Genomic DNA, 22,512 nt, shown 5'->3' on the forward strand with positions numbered 1-22,512 from the left:
ACAGTGCCATTGGACTCTTGGCTGATTTTCATGGCCAAAGGCAAGATGAGAAGTAGTAACTAATTTTACAGTAGATGAGGATTTAAGGTTTCTCATCTTTCCTTTGCTGAATATTTAGATAAAATGCATTTTATAGCTGCCAAAAAATTAGAGCACAAACCACAGTTTTCAGTTCCATTACCCAAGATAAATTAATACAGTATGACAAAGTGATTCAACAGACTTGTTCTGTTATTATTACCTGTTTCAGAGCTCCCAAATAAAATCAGTCAGCTGCAATGTATGCTGTGCCTCCCAGAGCTCCATTAGTTGTTTGGTACCTTAAACATGAGTAGCTGCTGGGAAGGGAAAGGTTATATTAATGTCTCTAAATACTGTACCAAATAATTAAGTTGTCAAAAACAGAATTAGCAAACTTATTTTAGGACCTTCCCTATACTAAGAACTTGGTAAAATTAGTAGTTAATGAGATGCACATCCTCAAGGGCTATTAAATTACTTAACAAATAACAGTCCAAGAAATAATATTATTTGCACTTTAAAAGGAGGAAATTGAGGAATAGAAATACTATTACAAAAAATATAAATGGTGAATCACATTGAAGCCATAGAAAACAGAAATGGTGACACAGATTACTTTAGCTGCATTTAACTGGGTCAAGCTAGGAGTATAGTCAAACCATTGAGATACCTTCATTGAGACAGAGAGTAGCCCAGCCAATACATTTTTTGCTGTTATTAATGAAAGGCTTCATATTGGCCTTACAGTGCAAGGGTCTGAGAACTTATCAGGGATAGTCTTGGCATGGTTTAGCCCCGATATCAGTTGCCTAATAGAGAGGCAACTATTGTCATAAGCTTCTTCATCTTAGTTTTAGTTTATAAGAACTAGTTGGTTAAATAATCTAGGAGTCTAGAGCAAAAATTGAAAGGCTTTTCTGAGGTACCAGACTGCAAATGCCAATATTAATCAACAAGAATCCAACAAGTGGTCACTATACAAGTGCAGCCTCATGAGTAATGTGGCACTTTACTTCCTTGTAAAGAAAAAAACAAACAGAAAAGCTGAATAATCTGAAAACTATTAAAATAAATAGCATATAAGAAGTATCTGTGAAGAAAACATATATACAAGCTGATGCAACACTGAAGAAATCCATGTAATGAACATCGTGCTCCATCTGACAAAGACCTCAGCAGTCTGATGACTTTTTACAGTTCCCTTTTCCATTCTTCTTGACAAGTATTGAAGGGTCAACCTTGAACTCAGAGGGATACTGAAAGGTGAGGAAAACACCACTGAAAAGGGAGAAATACTAGGAAGGTTTAGTACAAAATGTTAATATTATTGATGAAGATGCTCTGTGCTAGTTTGCATTATTAGGCTGTTGAAACATTAACTGGGCTAGCAATAAATTCTTATCTCCATATATATTTGTTCATAACTGAATTTTGAGCATAGTGAGACATAAAGCCCAGTCAGATTCTAAGGCATGCAGTCTGCCAAATGGCACACGGGCCTTTCATTCCCAGAGTGAAGCACTGTAAGTTCTCCAGAAGCTCATATATTCCCATCCAGCAATAATACCCTGTTAACAGAATCAGCAATGAATTCCTCCTCTATATTTAGAGGAAGTGACACTACTTTCAACATATTATTATTATGGAACATATAAATGCAAAACTAATTTTCTAATATGAATTATAAGTAAATAATATCCATTTTCAGAAGGAGCAACTGAACTCCTGGTCAGTTTCAAAGATAGTAATCTGTGAATTTCAAATAATGCTTTTTCACAAAAAGGATTTCATCCTTCCTGATAATGGCTCTACTGCTTTCACTCTTATAATACATGGTATTGTTGTATTCTGCCTGCACTGGAATGGTTGCATTTCAATAGGAGTTGAAATAACATTCTTCCTAATACACATACCAAAAAGAACCCTAGCATGTAAATAAAATGCCATTTTTATTATTAGCTCCTTTCCAGTCCATTCGTTATAATGCAAAATTAGTACTTTTCAGCAGACTATCACATTGGGAAATATCCTCCTTCCATCTTATATTTGGTATCACAAAATACCATGCCAGATTAGTCCTGTTCAGCAGCATGATGCCCCAGCAGGAATGTAGGGAAAAAAGACAACCCAGCTTTTTCAAAACCACAATTCCTGCAACAGGAACTTTAGCTTTCATTTCTTTAGAATTCATGATTTCTCAGTGGACAAGAATACGAGTAGGAAATTATTGTTGATGAGACTAAAACAGAATCGGACAAATAAAATCAGTATTTGGTAAAATCCTGGGCAAGGGAATAATGGGGAAAATTATTTTGGTACTGTTAGCAGTGCAAAAACAAATATCAAAGTTAAACCACTCTGCATAAGAAATGTGGTAAGACTAATTTGGGCTTGCATGGAGCTTTCTGAGTATTTCAGAATCAAATAAGGATTGTCCAAGAGTATAAACAGGGGAAAATTGCTTAGGATGATTGAGAAAGCAGTACAGAAGTACAGACAGACAAAACAAGGAGTGATAAGTGTAAATGTGCAAAATTCAGCAATGGGTAATAAGCTTGCAAATGATGGCCTAAATAAGTAAATCAATTTATTAATTAATTAAAAATAAACACAACCTATAAAAGCTTTAGAATGCATGGCAAATGAAATAAAATGTCTTGAGCCTCATGGAGAAAATGAGACATTAGCAGATAACATACCAGAGGCAGAAATGTCTCAGGGTTTTCCACTTCCTTTTTCACAAAAAGGTTAATAGTGATCAGATGAGCCATAAGATTGTTGTTAACAACGAAGGGATGTGAACATAGGCCAGACTAGAATAAAAATAAATCAGAGAGTATTTAGGTATTCAGGAAAGTTGTATATATTCAAGTCACATGGCTTGAGAAAATTTATTGTAGAGCAAATCAATCTTTGAATTGTTAGTGATTATCTTCTAGACTTCACGGAGAATAGATGAAATCTGAAAGGGATGGAGAAGGATAAATATTGATCTTAACTTTAAGAAAAGGAAAAACACCTGGGGAATTAGAGATCAGTAAACATAACTTTATCTTTGCAGTATGATACTGAAGTAAATGATCAAATAATCAATTTATAAGCTCCTAAAAGCAATGAAGCAGCTTTAAGCATCCACTATCCATTTCTTGAAACATAACCTTTCTGATGACCAATGTGTTTGTCTTTACTGGCCATCTCTCCCTCAGTAAACAGAGTAGAAGCACAGGCCGAACGAACTGTGATGAAACTGGGAAATGTTTTTAGCACAGTCACTCTCAGGAGAAAAAGCTAGGTCTGGCATTTTGGTGCTGGCTGAACACAGCTGCCTTGCTAAAGAGCCAGTTTTAACATAATTATCAGTAGCTTGCATCACACTGTAAGATGTAGATATCTTACAAATATGTAATATCATATTTGGTGGGAACAAGGTAAGGCTGCACTACACATAATTATAATCAGTGTTTTCATGAACAATATTAATAGTAGAAAAGCTCATTATCATATTCATAGAGCTGAGGTGGGCTGCAAGCACTTAAAGTGTAGGTTTAGAATTTAAAACAAGTTTTATAAATTGGTGAAACAGGCTCAGATCAGTACAACTAAATTCAATAACAATACCTACAAAGTACTGTAGGAAACTCAAGTACATACTTATAACAAGGTAAACAAGTGACTAGATAGCTACCCTGCAAAAAAGGATCTGAGGTATATAGAGGCTGTAAAACTGGATACAAGTCAACAGTGTGCTGCCCTTGCAAAGAAAGGTTATATTATTAAAAGTTTAGCATATAAGAAATAGAAGGCAACCATCCTGCTGTCCAAGGCACTACAGTGGAAGGTACTGGAGTTCAGTTTTCAGCAGCAAACTTTCAGAAAGATATAAGTAAATAATAGAACAGAGTACTTTTAGGTTGAAAAAATCAAAAGGAAAGTCAAGATTCAATCTGTCATTGCTACTCCACAGTCTGTCACAATCTTCATGCATCAGCTGACTTGTCCTGAGTAGGTCTTTTCCTTGTTTTACAGTTGGTTAAAAAAAAAATCTAGACTAAATTCTTTCATATTACCAGCAAACTAATAGCTGGGGAAATTAAAACTGAAACAGCCTACTCCTCCACCTAAATCCTGATTTCTTACAGCTTTTCTTAATAGTTCTGTGAATGTAGTATGTAAATTAATCTGCCTTTGAAAAAGCGCAACTAGTCATTACTGACTAGATTTAGTTCAGTGCATGATTTATTCCCTGATACATTTATGAGCATAAATTGATCTGCCACTTTTAGGACCAGATACTTGATAATATGCATCATCCTTAAAATATGCAAGATACAGATAAAAATAGTCTGTTATCAGGAAGCTATTCTAAATCAGCTCCAAAACCATATCAGTTGAAAACATACTTTTCAAGCTGATTTCTGCTTTTTTAATGCTACCTCACTTCCAGAGTGCCATAAACAAGGGATGCATCCTCACTAAAGAAATTTAGCTCATTTGTGGCACTTGAGTAGAGTGAAGTTTCTTACAGGGCTTCAGGTAGATGGCAATAATCTAAAGTAGAGAATTTCAGTTGGAAGATCATACACCCTTGTTTACACTGGGAGATGAAGCTGGAGGAATGGTATCCATCACATCACCCTGCATGCCATTCACTATATGAAGCACTGAACCTTTATTTGAGTGCAGAGAATGTCAAAAGAATGTCAATTTCTTTTTCAGGTAAGAATCAAATAAATGTTGGAAAATTTTCAGACCAAACCACACCAGATACAGACAATCTGCAAAGCTGACTGCTCACTCAGATAGAAGTGTTTGTTTTCAGACACTTGAGGATAAAAAAGGTGTGTTTCCTCTTCCATTTTGGTTTTTCGTTGCTGGAGACAGCATTTCCACAATTCACAGCATATTTCCATTGCATACAAGTAGTATTTCTACTTTTTTAATTTTTTTTTTTAATATTCTCTTCTAACATCTGAATAGGACAGAGTGATGACCCACTAAAACTCATGAATAAGAACTATAATGTTTCTTAAGAGTTTTAGCAGTGAATTTATCTTTTCTACTATTTTTTTCTACTTTGGGCTGCAATCTGACATGACAGCAAAAGGACTTAATTACTTGCTAAGGATTCACAGATAGATGGATAGATAAATCAAGAGAGAAAAGCAGTAAGGTAATTGCTTCTAATGGAGGGGATGGGAGTGGTGGCAGAGAAGGCAGAGATTATAAACACTCCTAAATCAGACTGTTTCTTTTCTTATATCAGGGCTTGTTCTATTTATAGCTACCACTGGAGAAAGACCCACACTTTAAAGGATTCTAAACACATCACCACAATGAAGGAATAAGAAAGTTCTCAGAGAAATGCGGTTATCAGCTCCCAAGCTAAGCCCAGAGTAAAAGGCAGAATGCCAGAAGAAATCAGGCCAGATTCAGCAGATCAAGGGCTGTGAGGATGCTGCTTGAGCAAAACCCGGGTTCAGCCAGTTTTGAGGCTGAGCATGGGTTCTTAGCAGGCATATACAAGGCACAGGTATGCGTTGTATGTATTATGAAATGTAGGCAGCCAGCCATTCAGATAACATACACACCACTCACACAAACACACACAGCACAGCAGCCTTGTCCTGCTCCCACCTCTGACTGAGCAGAATGGAATACCAGGAGTGAAAATGTACATATATCTCTTTATCTCAGACAAGAAGAAAGAGAGAGAGAGATTCATAGTCATGCCTCTTATGGTTCCCTGCAGCCAACCCTACTGTGCTTTGACCCTCTGTGTTCCTTTTGGCTGTGCAGACCATCGTTAACCACGCAGCTGACCAAGGACAAGGCAGGCAGTGACTGGAAATTACATCCAGAGGTAGTTAATTAGGCAGGAGAGAAGCCCACTCAGAATTTTAAGGAGGAAAACCTACAGAAAATTGAGGCAAATCCTGAAATTGTGAGAGAGAATGCTTCAATAACACTGTAAGAAAACAGATTAATATTTAGGGACTTGGTTTGGTTCTGAAAAATGTGTCTCACTGAGAACAGTTATAGAATGATAGAAAAGAATGTTTTGTGTTGAAAAGGACCTAAAAGGTCACCTAATTCCAACTCCACTGCCATGGGCAGATATGTTCCAGAGATATGTTAGGTTTTTCTAAGCCAAATCCAACAAGGCCTTGAACATTTCCAGGGATGGAACATCCACAAACTCTGGGAAATCTGTTCTCATGTCTCACCACCCTCATAGTAAAGATTTTCTTCCTCAGATCTAAAAAAAGTATCTAATAAAATGTCGCCAAAACACAGTGGGCAGACGCTAAAACTAGTGTTTGAGAGGGTAACTTACTCATCACATATCTGATTGGCATTGGCAAAACAATTTTAGGTAAAATAAAATTTTTCAACCATTACTTGCAAAGAAACCAAAAGGCTGACATCTGTATGACAGGGGAGAGGTCCTACCATTCATAACAAAGAAAACCTGCCAGATGTTTGCCAATTTATGCATGCCTCATGCCATGGCCCTTCACAGAATTTCATATGTAATGGAAGAGAAGTCTGCACAAGAGGAAGACAAAGAAAAAGGAGTAATAGAAATGGACATTCTGAGCAACAGAACAGGGAAAAGATGTCAAGTCCATTTTGCCAGACACTTTTCCAATACTAATCTTCTGTGCACTAAGATACCCCTTTTTTTCTAAGTAGATTCCTTGTGAAAACACCACTGAAAGCTTTATTTAAACAATTGTACAGTCTCCATCCTTGGAGATTTTTGAAAATAATCTGGTTGAAGCCCTGAATAACCTGGTCTGATCTGAGAGAAAGCCTTGCTTTGTGTCAGAGTTTGCACTAGAGACCTCCTGAAGTTTCTTTTGGCCTGAATTGTTCTGTGATTCTGTGATCCTAAGAAACTTCGTACATCAAAAGTTCATTTGCATATCTGAAAGCAGTCAAGGCATATTTTGATGAGTTTGTAAACATGTCATATCTGCAGATGTCTCTTCCTGCAGGCTGTCAGTTTCAACTGCAGATAAATACATGGCATAGAAGTTTGGGGTGGTTTTACCTTAAAAACTTTTGAGTTCAAACCAAACATTCCATTGAGCCTGAACCCAAATCATCTTAGAATGTCATTTTGTGACATCTGTCAGTATAAATATCGTCAAACTATGACACAAGAAGAGGGTGAGTTTCAGGGAGGAGTCATCCACTCAGAGGAGCTGTCAGCCTCTTTAGCCTAGAGGGATGAGATAACAGATCTTGGACTTGTACCAATAGCTCCTTTCTTGACAATTGTCTCTAAGCAGACTCTTGATGTGCTTGGTTTTTCTAGGTTGCCATGATAGAGCTGCTGCAAAATGTTGTTCGCATTATATTTTTTAAATTCATTGTGACTTTCTGAGATGGATTTTTCTGTCATAAAATCCTGCTTTCCCCTGTTCTAGCTGCATGAATGGTATAATTGATAACTGATGAGAATTATGCCTCTGTCAAGGAGCTTTATGTTGGCAAGGTGAAGGTGGAACTGTCACCCCTCATGGCACCATGTTTATGTAATGGATAGAAAGTCCAAAATAATGGTTCTGAAACAGTGCATAAAGTCAGCTGATTGATACCAACTGGAGATGTGCTTGGAAGCACAGAACCAATCCAGCAATAGAACACAAAAATTAAAAGTTGTAAACATCTCGTTGCAACTGAATAAAGCTCAAATGTAGTTTAAACTCTCTTTCCACTGTCCCTGTTTAATTTGGTTAACTGCCTGTGAGTGGTTCATATTTTCATTCCAAGTTCCTTCACCTTAAAATTTTCTATAAATATGAAAAAGAATGCAAAAGGTACAAAACAATGCAAAAATTGGGAGAAATCAGAACAATTACTGAAAAAAAATATGTCCCTTTCATAAATTGAGTGTTAAAAGTGTTGACATGAATAGCAAGAAAGCTTAAGCGTGAACAAGATTTTGATTTCCATTCAGGCGAGTAACTGGTGCCCTTTAGCAGCGGTCATTCGTAACAGTGGGGGAAATTCTCACTATGCTGAACATGCAGCAACTGGTCGGATGTTCAAATGTCATGCTTGCTCTGCAAGGGCAGGAAACTATTGAAGAGTAAACATGTTCAAAGTGAAATAGTGTTAAGCAGGGTTTTATGGGTGTGACAGATTTGTCCTGAGAACAAGGTTGTTCTTTCCATTTAGGTTATGCCCATGGCAATTAAGAACTGTGAAACATTTTTTTACTGTATGGAAAACATGCATGAACCAAGAAAAGCTAAATATACTACCTTACTTGAAAATTCATATGAAAATTTGTATAGACTCTCCCTTGTAATCTTAGTTGCCATCTCAGTAAGACAATTATAGTGGTAAAATTTTTCTCATTATGGTATGGAATGTTATTATGGTATAAACACTCATGTTTTTATATCAGTGATTCTTATTTCCCTTCCTCTGAGCATATTATATATTTTTACACATCGTATATTACTACAATTTGATTTTCAAAAGCAAATACAGAATAGAGATCTTTAAAAATATTAGAACACGCACACATTGAACACTAAATACAGGTGGATGTTGATCATGATTCTATTTTCTGCACTGTTTTCTGGACTTGTAAAGTCCAATCTCAATGTCCTGCATGTGTCTCAAATACTGTGAAATTAAACAACTTCTCATCTTTCTGGAAGCTAATCTTCAGCAAATGAAAAATCTGTATTTTATAAAAGTGGGTCAAATAATGGCACATATGTAGTTTATGCTCAGATGTGCTAATTGTTAATACCTTTTACTAGTATTTTCCATTTCTAACATGTATTAGATTACATTGGTTAATTTCATCTTGTAGACTGAGGAGATTAAGCATTGCAGGGGCAAATGAACCGCTTTGAGCTTCATTTCTTATGGTTTCATGAAGGATAGATTAGCTATCACTATGTGGTGATGTAATCAGAAAAAATATCCACTTGTTTGCTGAACATTTTAAACAATTCTGCCTTTGTGCTTTTAGTTATTCAGCTGATTATTAACAGTTCTGGAGTCTAAAAAGGTCTCCTAAATCACTAAGGATCTAAGTGAAATTTAGCGCTTGAAAAAGAGTATCCACAGATTATGCTGCATACTTCTGTCCTACAATAAAGGGTCATCTTGAAAGTGAGGATCAAATACCTTGTGATCATTCTACCCTTATCCTCTTTGATAAAGCTGCCTACACAACACGTTTAATGATGATGACTTTGAAATACAAACATTCATCCAATAGAAATGAGTGAAAGACTGAATGGATTTGTAAGATCCACTGGGGGAAAAAAAATCCCCATGAAATGGAAGCCACTTCCTGACTCAGTGCCAATCTGCAAGGAATTAATCTAATTAGATTAGATGCTAGAGATGTAGCACAGCTGAACAAGTAGGGAGATTTTGTTATGTTCCTCCTACAATTACTCCAGCTGTGCATCCCCAAAAATCTGTGAATGTAGCTAGTAAATCCCATGTTTGGGTACTTGCTTGCTCCCCTACCTGATGGATTCCCTGCTTCTCTCAGCTCATATTTTGAAACTGTGAGGAACCCAGAGCTGAAGAAAATCCAGTGCATCTGCATTTCATGATGTCATGCAAAGAAAAAGACCACAGCAGAATCTCAGTGTGAAGCAAAAATTGACTGCATTTTGTTGCACATTTCAGCTGCAGCATACTGTGTTGGTGCACAGGCTTTAATCCTGAGCGGCCAGAGGAGAGGATGTGATCGGGCAGTCTGTGATGCTCGTGGCCCCGTGCAAGTTTTGTGTGCTTAAGTGGGTTCAGATAACAGTGCCAGTCTCTCTCCTGTGTTGGTCTGGTTTGCACTGTGTATACGTTTATGTCTTCAAACTACATGCCCAGACTTGCTACAGCCTGGACCTGAGATTGAGACCATCAGTGGCCATGTCTGACAGAGCAGGAGCAGAAACCTTTTGTGTGTTAAAGCTCTCAGGATATAGGTTCCCCTAGTCTTACTTGACTTGCTAGACTTACTAGACTTGGCTTCAACATACAAGTTCTTCCAGAGGCAATTTTTTATGTATACACCAAGGTGAAGGCCAGTTTTTTATGTGTACACAAATGTGACACTGTGGTGAGGAGAAACCTGGGACAGCTCGGAATAGCATCAAATTGACTGACTATAAGAGAAGTTCCCAATCCATGGAAAAGCTATTATGTACTGGCTCCTCTCTTTGTGCTGAGAAATGTCCTTCACTGACAGCAAGGCTGGTCACCTCTCTCTGTAGTGACTGGCTCATAATAAGGAATATGCATGCTGCTGCTATTCAGCCCCAGCCAGCAGCTAAGTACCATGCAGCTGCTCACTTACCTCCCCCATGAATTGGGATGAGAGTCAATAAAAGGTGGGTTAAGACAAGACCAGTTTAATAGTTGAAACAAAATTAGATTATGGTAATGATGATAATGATAATAATTACAATAATAGTATTTTTTTAAATTTTTTTTTTTTAAAAAAAGAGAGAGAGGAAAATAAAGAAGAGAAATCAGTGGCCCAAAATACAGTTGCTCACCACCCACTTGCCAGTGCTCATCCCAATGATCCCTCTCAAACAACTCTCCCCAGTCTATATACCGGGCTTGATGTTCTGTGGTACGGAATAAACCCTTTGGCCAGTTAGGGTTAGCTGTCCTGGCCATGGTCCCTCCCAGCTCCTCATTGGTAGAGCATGGGACACTGGAAAGTCCTTGACTTACAAACCACTTATACACAAGCAAAATACCAGTGCATTTTCAACATCGTTCTCATCCTAAATACAAAATACAGCACTGTGCCAGCTACTAAGAAGAAAATAAATTCTATCCCAGGACAGATGTGAACAGATGTCCTTCAAATTCCGCTGGTAACATCAGGTCTCCTTCCCTTCCTCACAGAAGAAAAAGTAGCAGTCTAGATTTATTAAAACTGCAAAGCATTGATAAGTCAGTGAAAGGTTTGCTGCAATGAAAATATGATTCCTCTGTTGAATAAATAAATAAATAAATAAATAAAAACCCAAACCAAAACACAAGAAAAACAATCAAAAACAGAGGAGAACTCAGCACAGAGGAAGATCTCAGGCTGGATTTCAAAAAAAGTGCAACTGCACATTACTGTACTATTGATAGAAGTACAGCATTGCATGGCACTGCCAGCTCCCTCATCCTGTAGTCTGGACCACAAACACCATTAGATCTACTCCAGTTCAAATCTCTGAAAAGTGAGTCAGCTCATGTTGCTGGGCAGATTATTGCTCTTGCTCACACCAGCTCATTGCGAGCTGGCTCAGGCATCTCTTCAGTCTGTCTTGTGGATGCCCCACAGTGCCACAGATCAGCACGCTCTGCACCATTAATCTCCCCAGATCAGACACTTAGGCATTCACACAGCATTTTTTGTTGTAACTGTGAATGAAGCATGTTGAAATTCTAAGCAAGCACCATTCTACAAGCACCAATATTTCAACCAAACCCATTTGTGCACTTACTGGTTGATCCACAGCCCACTAGAGACAATGGGAAGACTGCCATTAACTTCACATCAGGCTCATAAAAAATGAGGCAGATAACTTCCATTAATGTTAATGAGAGTCATGTACATAAATCACCTAACCGTTGATGGAAAAAGAAACCTTCTTCTGCTCTGCTTTTTACACAGCTCCCAGTCTGTGATATTCATCCTCCTCCAACAGCACTGTGAAGACAAAAGGTTTTTCAACAGCCACATCTTTCTGATTATTTTGCTTTCTGTCAACACAAGACAAACTTCATGTAGACAGAATACATCTAATCATAAAGTCATGAAACAATTACATTTTAACATTGTAATGGACAGATTTTTTACTATTATTTTTACTATCTTTTTCTAGTTTCTTCTATTTGTATAAATATGTATGTAAAAATTTTAAAGCAAACAGAAATTAATTTTCTCCTTTTAAAATAGAAGGTAGTAATATAAAATAGCCTTAATCTCATTAATATTTAAATTTGAGAGGAGTTTTAACAGCAGTCCAGAAGCTGCATTTTTCATGTACGTTTCAACAGTGGATGGGCAAGACATAGTGCAGGAAAAATGATTTATCATTAATGACTTGACACCAGCAGCAGATATTAGGATTCTAGAAAGCATTGCAAATGGATTTTTATTTCTCAAGACTAGACTGCAGCTGCTTTGCTTCACCAGGTTTAGTCTTTCTTTGGCTGCTAATCCTTAACTCCTTAATGTGGCACACATTGAGAGGCTAATTATAGCCTCTCAGTAGTTCCATTCCTTCAGGTCCCCATGTCTAGAAATGTTGCCACTCAAATAGCAAAGTGCAAGTTTTCCATCATTCTAATAGTTAAATAATGGCAAGGCTGTGCAATTGAAACAGCATGAAAGGTCACCTTGACAATATTCTGACTGGTAAAAAGTAGCTTAAGGCATCACATTTCTTTATTGACTGAGTTTATTACTGTTCGCGATATTTGAATCATTTACAAGTTTGAGATAAAGTAAGAAATATCATTTTGGAATTGCTGCAAATTATCAGATACATCAAATTTAAAGACTATTTATAAAGCATATTTTTTACTATATCAATCAACAAAAAAGTGAGGAGATGCCAGAGTTTGAACCAACGACACAGTTTTTGGAACAGCTGGCATGGTTAGTCAGTATTAAATGTAAACCACAGCAGAAGCCCATAAGAAGATTTAGTCATCAGCAAAGTTCCCAGAAAGCTATGTTTTCAGGATTTAAGGTGCACAGGCATGGAACAGAGACCTCACACTGGAGTTTTGAGAAGTTTTGTGCCAAATGACTTTTATAAACTGCCTTTGGTATGTACTTTATGGCAGGAATAAGACCAGGATTGAATTTCATGTATTTCTCTGTTGAAGGTGGGACCAGAACCATAATTCCCACAATTATTTAATAATATATCTGGTGAAACAGTAAAAAAATCCTAAATTTTCTGTCATCTTTATTTTATTCTTACCCAAGCCCTTGAAGTTTCATGTGCCCTTTAATGTAGGTCTTCAAATTAACTGCAGCTTAATTTTCTGAACTATTTATCTAGAATGTTAAGACTAGATTTACCTGGAGAATAACTTCACTAAAGACAGTGGCGTTAACCCAGGCATAAACAGCCTTGAACTTGCTTTTGTGTTTCCTTTCAGAACTGCTAATTGAAGAAATAGATCAGTTTAAGGTCGTTATGTTACATGCTTTAACAAAAGGTGAGGTAAGATCCAAGCTATATGGTCTTGAGCAATAAACACATCATTAACTGAAGTACAGTGAGCACTTCAGCTGCCAGTCTTCTGGTACATCTGCATTTCCTTCCAAGGACATAAAAATGAGGAATATAGTTGCTACTTTCCTTATCCATTAGGAGCACAAGGTAAAGCCCAGGATTTTAAATCTGCTGGATACTTGATTGCATACATCAATACTTAAGGATCCATCATTCAAGTTGCTATTAATCTTTTATATCAATATTACTACTGCCCAAATTTCTTATAATCAAATTTGAATCAAAGCAGAGGGCTGGATATTCTGAATGATGAAACACAATCTTACACAGAGGGCCTATAACTTCCTTCACTAATCAAGGTCTATTTGCCTGAGATTAATTAAATCAGTACATCTTCAAGGCCCTTTTACTACTTCATCATCTCGTTTCTTGTGCATGTACTGTGAGAATGGAAAAACCACAACATGCTGATGAAAGACTTACCACCCAATGACCATTTTCCTGCAGTGACTAAAAAATCACTCATGGATGACACTACTTTAAAAGGTGCCACTGGCAGCTGACAGAGACTAATACATATATAGCACAAATGAATAAATTGTAATAGGATAAACATGTAAGAAACTGCAAAATATATCCATCTTTTCAGTGTGATGTTCAGACTGGTGTAAAATAAAAAAAATTACATTTTCATCTAGTAATAAACATTTTTCCTGTAGCTGTCAGGAAAAAAAAATCCAAACATCATAGGGAACAGTCAAGGTTGTCAGTATTAAGACAAAGCATGTGTGGTAATGCACGTTTTGCTTCCTGCTGAGGCTTGTCAGAGTAACTACTCTGCTCTGAGAGGTGCAGGGCAAGTGGTGCAGCTTGCCAGCAATATACTGTGTAACTTTGGCTTAGAAGAACAGTATAATAACACAGTCCGTTTCCAGCAGCCAAGAAGGAGGGTTGGATCTGAACTTCTGGAGACCCTCTCTCACAACACAACACCAAACCTTGGCTTTAGGAAGGCATATTGGCCAGCAAATACACACACAGCTCTACTGCAGAAGCTGTTTTAACAGCTGTGTTCTGTCTTCTTTTAAAAAGGCAGTGACCTAGATGGACATGCTGTGGACATATCAGACATTTTTAAGGCCTACAGAGCCACACTGTAATAGACGCCCTACAGCTTCTCTATGTCCTTCTCTATTGATTTAGATATAACATTTGGTTCAGCTCCATGTAATCAGAGACACCCTGTCAAAATTGTTCCTTTAGGAGTTGGGCAAATGTGTTTCTCTAAAAATACTTTCTATGCTTTCCTATGGTGATAGGCCATATTTTCCAGCCACTGCGATAAGGTCATGGACATCATCTATCCACCTCTCACCTCTCTAATGGGCAGCTCCTGCTAGTGCCCACCTCTACTACAGGGGTACTTTATAGTACTTCAAATGCTCCCTACTGAAACCAGTTTCATGGTCAGTCTTGACTAAAAAATAACAGAAAAAAAATTACCTTAAAACAGAAAAGGGTCCTAAGTGTAAACAAAAAAGCATCACAAACGTCCATGTATGATACTTGGAATTAATGTATGATTAGCTTATATTTTTGCTGTATTTAAGTGTTATAGAGGATAAAGAATTAATTAAGAATACCCAGTAGTCACTAAAACATCTCTGCACTGGATATGATCACCATCCATTAGTCAGCTGAACTGGATGGAAGAAATATTAATAATTTTTGTGAAACAGAAACATGGTATTTATCAAAGACATTATGTTGACACTGAAATCACAAACCCATAGCCAAAGACCTGATCCTGCCAACAAACTTGTATGGGTGCAACTTCTGATCATTCCTATTAGTGAAAAGATCTTAATTTTAGTTTAAGTAAATACTTGGAAAATGTAGGAAATACAGAGTTGACCTCAAATTAGCAGCAAAATTGCCACTATTATCACTAAATCCAGGTTTTAACTCACCACCTAGAAGCGGATTTGAATGCACTGAGATAACTGCTCCATAAATGTAAATTTCCTTATGAAGTGGAATGAAAAGAGTTTGAACTTTCTCTGCTAAGTTTGCCTGTGCACAGAGGTCTTTTATAATATAAATTTAAATACACAATCTGTTTTATAGTGTTTTCCATCATCTCCCTTCTCCATATGTTCTCCCACTAGGAATCTAATGAGTTCTACATGTGAGGGATGACAAGGGAATATGCCTGAGAAATAATTCCAGCAATTACAGCATATGGAGGCATTGTTTTTGAGTCACTTTTGCCATGAACATTAGGCAGAGCATCTGGGACCAAATTATGTCTACCTGCCCATGGACATTAGCAAAATCATCATCTTCCATTTGTAAATTCTGCTGAGGTAATCTGACATACAGAAAGGACCATTTCATCAGCTTTATGATCAGAGAACATATTGAAACCCAGTCCATTTATAGTTAGAAAAAATGCTTCTCTTTAGAAAGAATAGTTTAAACTGGAAACTAAGATAAAATTATAGAAACGTATCGTCTCTCTGTCTCTTGCCTCCTGTGTTCAGTTCCAGGCTACTATTTATTAAAAAACTTCTCTCATCGTTACTGGAGTTTTGAAAGAACTGATTGGATTGCAGGACACAAGAAAATGACCAACAAAAAATAAAAAGAACAAAAAAATGCACAAACTCTAAATCACTAATATTAAGGATTACATTCTCTGTGCCTAAATATGACATGGCATCAGTAATTAATCATATGGAGGAAACAGACTAAAAATAAACTACTTTACATGGAGACATAGTGACTAAAGCAGTGTTCATTTTGTAAGTTCTGATTTAAATACTAAGACATAAGACTGGAGATTCAAGTACACCTTCTGTCATGTTTTTTAGGACAGTAAGGAGAAAAGAGTTCAAGAGAATCAACCAATATGCTCATATAAAGCAAACTTGCAATTCTACATATTCCTCATACTCAAGAAAAATGTCTTAGCAATGTGAGTAACATAAGTATTTTTATGTTTTCCCAGCTGTGCAGTTGAAGCAGTGAAAGCCATAAATCCCAAACTATAGTGACCTTAGGTTACCTCAGTATTTTAGCAGAAAAAAGAATGTCCCTGCTGTTATAAAGGATCTAAACCAAATTTTAAATTATACAATTATGAACATAAATATAATTTGAAAAGCTAATATAGAACTTTAACTGTTAGGGTTACATATAAGCAATAATATTTCTGTTGCACAATTTATTTAATTTAGTTGATCAATAAGCTGGTTTTCAAATCTGAAAGCCAGATTTATTTCAAGTCCTTCAGTCATGGCTGATATTGATGGGATTAGTGATATTTAATCAAAAGAATCTATTATCAAGGAATAACTGGATTTCACTTCCAATTGCTACATAGCTAGTTGACCTGTATACTTGCAAGGAAAGAGTGAAAATAGAGAGTAGTTTCTTTAACCATCCTGAATAGGGACTTGTCAACTTTAATGAATTTGCTCATTCAGAATTTTCTAAACAAAATGCTAAACATTCATCTGAATCTGATAGCCTTACCCAAACTACACTGAAATCATCAAGGTGCCTTGCCATTTCTGTCATCTGGCTTTGGAGCAAGTACCAGAGACATGAGACAGACCTTTCCTGCAACCCAGAGAACAGGTCTAAGGTCCTGCTGTCACCCCCACAGCCACAGGCTCAGGATGCTGACTGTACCCCTGCTTCCCCAGACCCAGAGTTACATCTCTGATGATGAAACCATACTGCAATTGTTTGACTTTCCTGGGATCCTATTCACAGCAGTCTGGTAAAGAATTGTCACTCCCTTACACAAGAGTTTCCAGTGTCACCATCAGAGGCCCTCCTGCCAGATGGTCTTAAATTCATTTTGGATAAAGAGACATTGACAACACTTGTAATCTCGCCTGTTAAAACAAAGTTGTGGGAAATTCAACCTTTTCTGTAGTACAGATGAATATAGAACATACAAAAACCCAGCCATATTTTTGCTAAAATATTTTCAATGACTGTAAAGTACTGTCCAAATGTTAAACAAGCTCCTACAGAAACAAGACCAAAGTAATCTGAAAATATTCACTCATTCTGTGAAAGAATAAACAGAAAGGTTTATCAGGATAAAAACTGTATTATAAAGACAAAGTGATTCAGAAATTCTTATTTTTCAATCTAAGACCACTGAACCCATGAGAAATCATTTTAATGGCATCAGATTGTTCAGGTGTGACAGGCTTGATACAGGGCTATCTAATTTATGGCAAAAAGGAACTAGAAATTAAGGCAACAGTTCTCTTGAAAATCAAAACTGTGCTCCTTTTCCTAGCCAATAGATTGGTTAACAACAGATGTGTAAAATTTGAGGCATGAAGGAGGAGGCAGTCAATCAACAGAAAAGGATGCCAATTACATATTTCTGTTTTGTTGTTACAGACTTTCATGCATTACCTAGAAATTATAAAAGCCACTGTAATTATAATAAGCAAAAAAATCCCTGCATATATTTTTTATGAAAACTAACAAGTTAAAATACTTTATATCAGATTCTTTACATTCAAAAGAAATGTATCTGATAAACTCTTAAAGCATAAAGTAGATTCTAAAAAAAAACAGAGCTGCATTTGTTTGGTGAAGTACTGAAATGTTACAGCACTAACATCTTTAGGAAGAACTGAAGGAGTCAAGATTTAAAAGATACAGGACAAATGCAAAAATTGAAAATATATAGCACAATAGGTGTAGTTATCGGTAGTAACAGTGTTATCTGCAGCAGTGATATTTAAAGGATAACATTCATTATGACTAATAAACCACAAACAACAAAGATCTAGACTTGAGTATTTTTTAAGCTTTACTTTAGATTTATTTGATCTGATATTATTTTTTTTTCCTTAAGATTCATAGCAGAATTCCTTTTGTGCTTTGTTGAACTGATCATTTAACTGTGAGAGGCATGAAAAAAGCAATGATTTTTCTCTCCCTCTCAGTGCAGTGCCACTTGGAACTGCAGAACTTCATATTCTGCAGTTCAGAGTTCTTGATGATTACTTAATTCAAAGAGTAGCATGGATTTCCCTCTAATCATAATGCCTGATCATTTTTGCAATCAGATTAAACAATCTAGAAAGTAGTATATAAGGAATAAATGATTAAATGAAGCAATTCACATGCCTACATGAATGCACATAGCTGATCCAGTCACCTGTACTCCATTTCCAAAGGAGAGTTAAACCTGCACTGCGGATACCTGAACTGTGGTTCCCAGCTTGCTTCAAGGTGCACAAGCAGATCTGAGTAACTGGCTTTCTCTTTTCTTTTCTTTTAAATAGCTCCTCAAATTAACCTGAAACATTACTTTTTCAGGATTGTCTGCCATGTCCTGTTGCTACTTAAAACATCTAAATGATAATTTTTTAGGATTCACATTTTTTGAAGAAAAAAATAATTTTATTCAATCTGACCTGAAAACAGCAGTACACCCACCAGAATTTCCCATAGGTATCCACTCCTTTCAAAAAGGACATTTCAAAGTGTAGGAAATATTCTCTGCTCTACTGAAGAAATGTAGAGTTAATATAATCTTTGAGATTCTTATGCACTAAAAAATTATTTTGTTCCATGAGTAAACAGATATCCAATGTGCACATCCATACAGGGAGCTCTATTTTATATTACAATTTTATTCACTTGCTATGAATAGTCACAACATTAATCTACTGCAGAGAATCTATTCAGTATATTTGAAAATCCATTTATTTTCATTTATTGGTATGCATGTGCTACACTTGTATATAATACAGTATTTTCAGCGTTGTTTAGGAACAAGGAAACAAAGAAAACAAGTATTGAGAAGCATGATATAGATTTTTGACCAAATAGAGGTCATATTCAGATTTTACAAAACAGCACATTTACACTTTGCACTGTCCCAGACAACCTCTTTAAGATGCTACCTTCCATTCTGAACCTCTTAGCACAAATCCATAAAATACTAATCCATCCTAAAATACCAAGAGACCTAGTTTCTGCTACAAACAGTTTATTCTAATTAAATTTTAATCAGAAAATAAGATCTTTTTCTGTCAACATATTTTTTATTATGTCCCAGCAGAATGATAGAATATACTTCTCAATTTTATTCCAAACAGTCATTTATTTTATTTAAGCTCTCCTGTGCAATAATACAGCAGAGGCAATGAAATGGTTTTGTAGCAGCAGGGGCTACAGTGACAGGCAGAGCACACCAGAGTGTTCATCCATCATGGAACTTAATATATAACTAAACTAGCCATGTCAATGGCTTGTGATGTTTAAACCATTTCCTTCTATTCATTTTTGGGGATGTTTTTTGTTTGTTTGTTTGTTTGCTTTGTTTGGTAACCACATAGGACTTAAACAAGCTTACCTGTATGTATTTTTGACTACCATTAAGTCTGTGTGGCTTTCATTTCAATTCACCAAAGCAGACAGTCAGAACTCCCTCTAATCAGTATGTTTATGCAGTGTCACCAAAAGTAATTGCCAAATTTCTTTTGTATCAACATTACAGATGGTACAATATACATTAAATGAAGTATAAAATCATACATTCTGTAATAACTTAGAAAAAAAGCTCAAAGATGCTTAAGGCCTTTAAATATTGAGGATTTTTTTTTTTTTCATGTAACAACACATTGCAAAGTTCAAGAATTTCTAACAAAACAGAACAATCTGAATTGGATTACTGTAAGCAAGCAAAATAGCCATGAAGTGTAAAACTGGGAGAGCACTAGGACTTTTTTCCTTTATGGCAAACAAACTGAGCAGACATCTACATAAGCATCCATCAGTACTTAGGTTCAAGCAATAGATTTTATTTTTTAATAAAAAGACAAAAATTCTGAATGATTACCATCCAATATCATAATTGCAAAACTCATTTACATCCCTGCCTACCTTTATAAAAAAGGGATGAAATAGTGTAATTGACTGCTTACCATCAATTTAAATGAATTAAAGGTTAGGAAAGTAAAGTACATATTGGGAACAACCATTTCCTTTGAACTAAATGGAAATGTATATATTAAACACATAAAATGCCTTAAACAGAAGTGGTAATTGAGTTTTTGACCACTACTTTCTTTAACTGTTAAGCTGCAGTAGTTGGTTAGCCTTAGGGAAACATGTCAACCTGACTGTACATTCTAATATGACTGATGTATTCAGATAACTATTACTTGTCAACAATAATTATTAACAATGGATATATAATTCCATTCCTATAACAAAGCAACTTCAAGATATTTAAATATGTACCTTTGAGAGCTGCAAGATTAGAACACAAATAAAAATGTCTAAAACTGCGCCATGCCAGAGGACAATTTCTGCAACAGAAATTTAATTAAAGCAGTGTGCAGTCCCACCAGCAATCTCAACAGTGGACCAGGGATCATTTTAAAGTGAAGGATCCAATACATTTCAGAGGTTGACTTCTTCAAGATGAAAAGCCACTGATCTGCAATGGAGAACTGAAAAGTTTGCTGCTTTTCTGCACCTTTAGAATATTGGCTCATGATTACAGCTGCAAATTCCTCAGCAAGTGCAATTTTACAAGTGTACACAGTTCAATCAGTTGAAATATTTGTAACACAGAAGTTCAAAATAACTTTCCAGTAGTTTGGATCTCAAGGCTGTTGCTGATTACAAGCCAGGTTCTCATTGAAACAATTGATTCTGAAGGATACACCCCAGCAGTATAAAATTTCTCTTCAAGGATTGCCTGGAGGAATGAAATTCCTATGTGCTGTATTTAACGTTATCAGCCTTGAGACTGGTTTGATATGTCTTTAGCTATCGGGTTACCTGCAAGGAAAAAGAAAATCAGAAAATCAAAACTGGACAGAGTGAATCTACTTCCAAAGTACCAGAAACTGAAGTATAAGATCTCTCTCCAGCAAAGCTCTTCTGATTGTTTTTAAATAAGGGAATAAGCCCCAATGGTATTCGATGGCACCGCTCTCCAACTTAAATTGTGTGTTTAAGTGATTTGTGGGAATAGGATTTGACAAGGAGAAATTAAATACGACCATGCCTAAAAATATAAGAAAATTGTGAATTTCCAACCCACAAATTTCTGTTTTCTGTTATTCTTTTTTTGTTGTGGTTAAAAATTCTGTATGGTAGAAACTATGCTTTTTAAATGTTAGCCACTGAATATATAGTGACTGATACTGGAGCTGTATTCTTCCATTCTTTGCATGTGTCTTTACAAAACAACCATAACATCATAGAATCATTTAGGTTGGAAAAGGCAATGTCCTTTTAAGGGCTTATTTTATCTTAGCAAGCAATAATCACTTAGTGGAGAAACAGGACAGAGCTCATGCACAAGTTAACAAGAGATAGAGATCCCGTTATCCAAAAAGTAAAAAATTACCAAGGATTTAATTTAGAGTGGCTTCACCCAGCCTAACATGAAACAAGAGGGAAACAGAAGAACCACAGAGAAAGAGTGGGGGACAAAGAATTTCACAATAACTGGGCTTTAACTGATTTGGATTTTAAACTTTAAAAGAAAAAATCTGTCGTATCAAAGAAACATAACTTTGAGGAATATTTCTGCTGTGTCAGTGGATACAATTAATCATCACATAACCTTTTAATATCAAACTGTGTCAGGGGGAAACATCCCAAGGCTTGAGGAACAACTCATTGGAATGGTCACAACACTTTATGACATCAAGGGGCATATGCTTTTCATTTTGATCACAGAGAGAAAGGTCATGCTCCTTAATGATGAAACATTCTTTTGCCCTCAGCAAAACTGTTTGCATACAGCTCTTGTCAGCTCTGCAGAGCATAAACGCAGAACAAACAGAATATTAAACAGACTGTTCAAGGAGTTCATTACTTCAGTTTGCCTTCTCCACAGAGTTGTTTCTAGGAACTGCACTTAAGGCAATAATAAAATTGTGCTTCGTGATTTTTATGATACACAGGCTTATTTATTACACTGCTTTTATTTTGCCTTGGTCTTGCTGTTGGAAACAGCCTCATGTGGCCCCTTCTAAAGTGGTAGATTGCCTGAAAAAATAATAAAGAATTAATTTAAAAGTCAGGCAACATATTTCTGTGCCCTGCACTAAAGCTCAAAAGGCTGAAGCACCATCTTATTGTTATTTATTTTTTTGCTTTATTGTAGCAAGGTGGAATTCTACTCATGGAACCGGGTGCCACTGAGCTACACAATGTAAAATACACACCTTCTGATACT

At 36.2% G+C, this 22,512-nt stretch overlaps 1 protein-coding gene across 7 annotated transcripts in view; it reads right to left on the reverse strand.

The window, feature by feature from the left end:
* Positions 1-22,512, reverse strand: part of TAFA2 (TAFA chemokine like family member 2) — a 204,341-nt gene that overhangs the window by 8,013 nt on the left and 173,816 nt on the right. For 3 of the 7 annotated variants that reach the window (XM_033514502.1, XM_033514500.1, XM_033514503.1), the window contains exons 5-6: positions 2,721-2,834; positions 242-338 (exon numbers count right to left, since the gene is read on the reverse strand). In XM_033514502.1, coding sequence (XP_033370393.1) covers positions 306-338; positions 2,721-2,834 — 147 coding nt within the window. In that variant the 3' untranslated portion in view covers positions 242-305. Of the gene's footprint in view, positions 1-241; positions 339-2,720; positions 2,835-18,920; positions 21,102-22,512 lie in introns of those variants that run through there. The other 4 variants (XM_033514504.1, XM_015628488.2, XM_033514505.1 and 1 more) reach the window with 2 other exon arrangements.

Source organism: Parus major, chromosome 1A (assembly GCF_001522545.3).
Source record: "Parus major isolate Abel chromosome 1A, Parus_major1.1, whole genome shotgun sequence".
Taxonomy (NCBI): domain Eukaryota; kingdom Metazoa; phylum Chordata; class Aves; order Passeriformes; family Paridae; genus Parus; species Parus major.